This window comes from Phytophthora parasitica (genome assembly GCF_000247585.1).
Source record: "Phytophthora parasitica INRA-310 unplaced genomic scaffold supercont2.121, whole genome shotgun sequence".
In the NCBI taxonomy this organism is placed as follows: domain Eukaryota; phylum Oomycota; class Peronosporomycetes; order Peronosporales; family Peronosporaceae; genus Phytophthora; species Phytophthora nicotianae.
The window spans coordinates 74,784-75,453 of NW_008649107.1; the positions used below are offsets into that span (position 1 = coordinate 74,784).

The following is a 670-nucleotide window of genomic DNA, read 5'->3' on the forward strand; positions in this document are numbered from 1 at the left end:
GGAGTTAGTTCCCATACGCCACGTGATAGCTCGTCCAAATAAAGAATAGTATGGTGGCGATCCTGACCACCCGAACGGCGCCGCCAGATCAATGATTAAGATGCCAAGCTCCTCGATGTACGCGGCCATCCGAAATACTTGAGCCGCTGCCGTCATTAAGTGCCGAAAGGCCCCTTTGACATCGCCTTTTAGTATGCATATATTCCCGGCATGACCTCGGTGGGCGAGGTACTCGATCCTGCGCGCAATAGCAACAATCGATTGATAGCGTAGCCTAGGTACTGACTCCGCGACGAAAGACGAATTCACTGACGCGTCTCTGGGAAATGATAAATCATGAATCGTCCGTACTTCGTCTGCTGGGTTTGAGTCTTTCTTTTCCACTGTCCCAAGCGGGCTGCATACAACTTCTGGCCATCGATCGAGGATACTGGCTTCGACAACCATGTACTGACCTGCATTTTGACCATCGCGGATGCTTTCTCGTTACTGCCCGCAGGTAGCGCTTACATGAACCATGATTCTTGGGCGGTGGGCCTCTCCGCGAAGGGCCAGGTATCCATTGCGCTTCAAGTCCCCGTTCAGCAATGCGAATTAACAGGTCGAGATGAGGATATCCCTGTAACACCAGCCGCAGGCGATCAGGATCAAGTGCCTTATTCGGTCTTGG

General features: G+C 52.4%; 1 protein-coding gene across 1 annotated transcript; it reads right to left on the minus strand.

Moving 5' to 3' along the window:
- Positions 1 to 188: 188 nt before the first annotated feature.
- On the minus strand, positions 189 to 553 carry PPTG_19466 (hypothetical protein; the record flags this gene model as incomplete). The annotated part of the gene is made up of 2 exons (XM_008917896.1): positions 314 to 553; positions 189 to 238 (listed from the first exon to the last, which is right to left on the minus strand). The coding sequence occupies exons 1-2, from the start codon at positions 468 to 470 to the stop codon at positions 189 to 191; spliced, it is 207 nt and encodes a 68-aa protein (XP_008916144.1). The 5' UTR covers positions 471 to 553.
- Between the last annotated feature and the right edge of the window lie 117 nt (positions 554 to 670).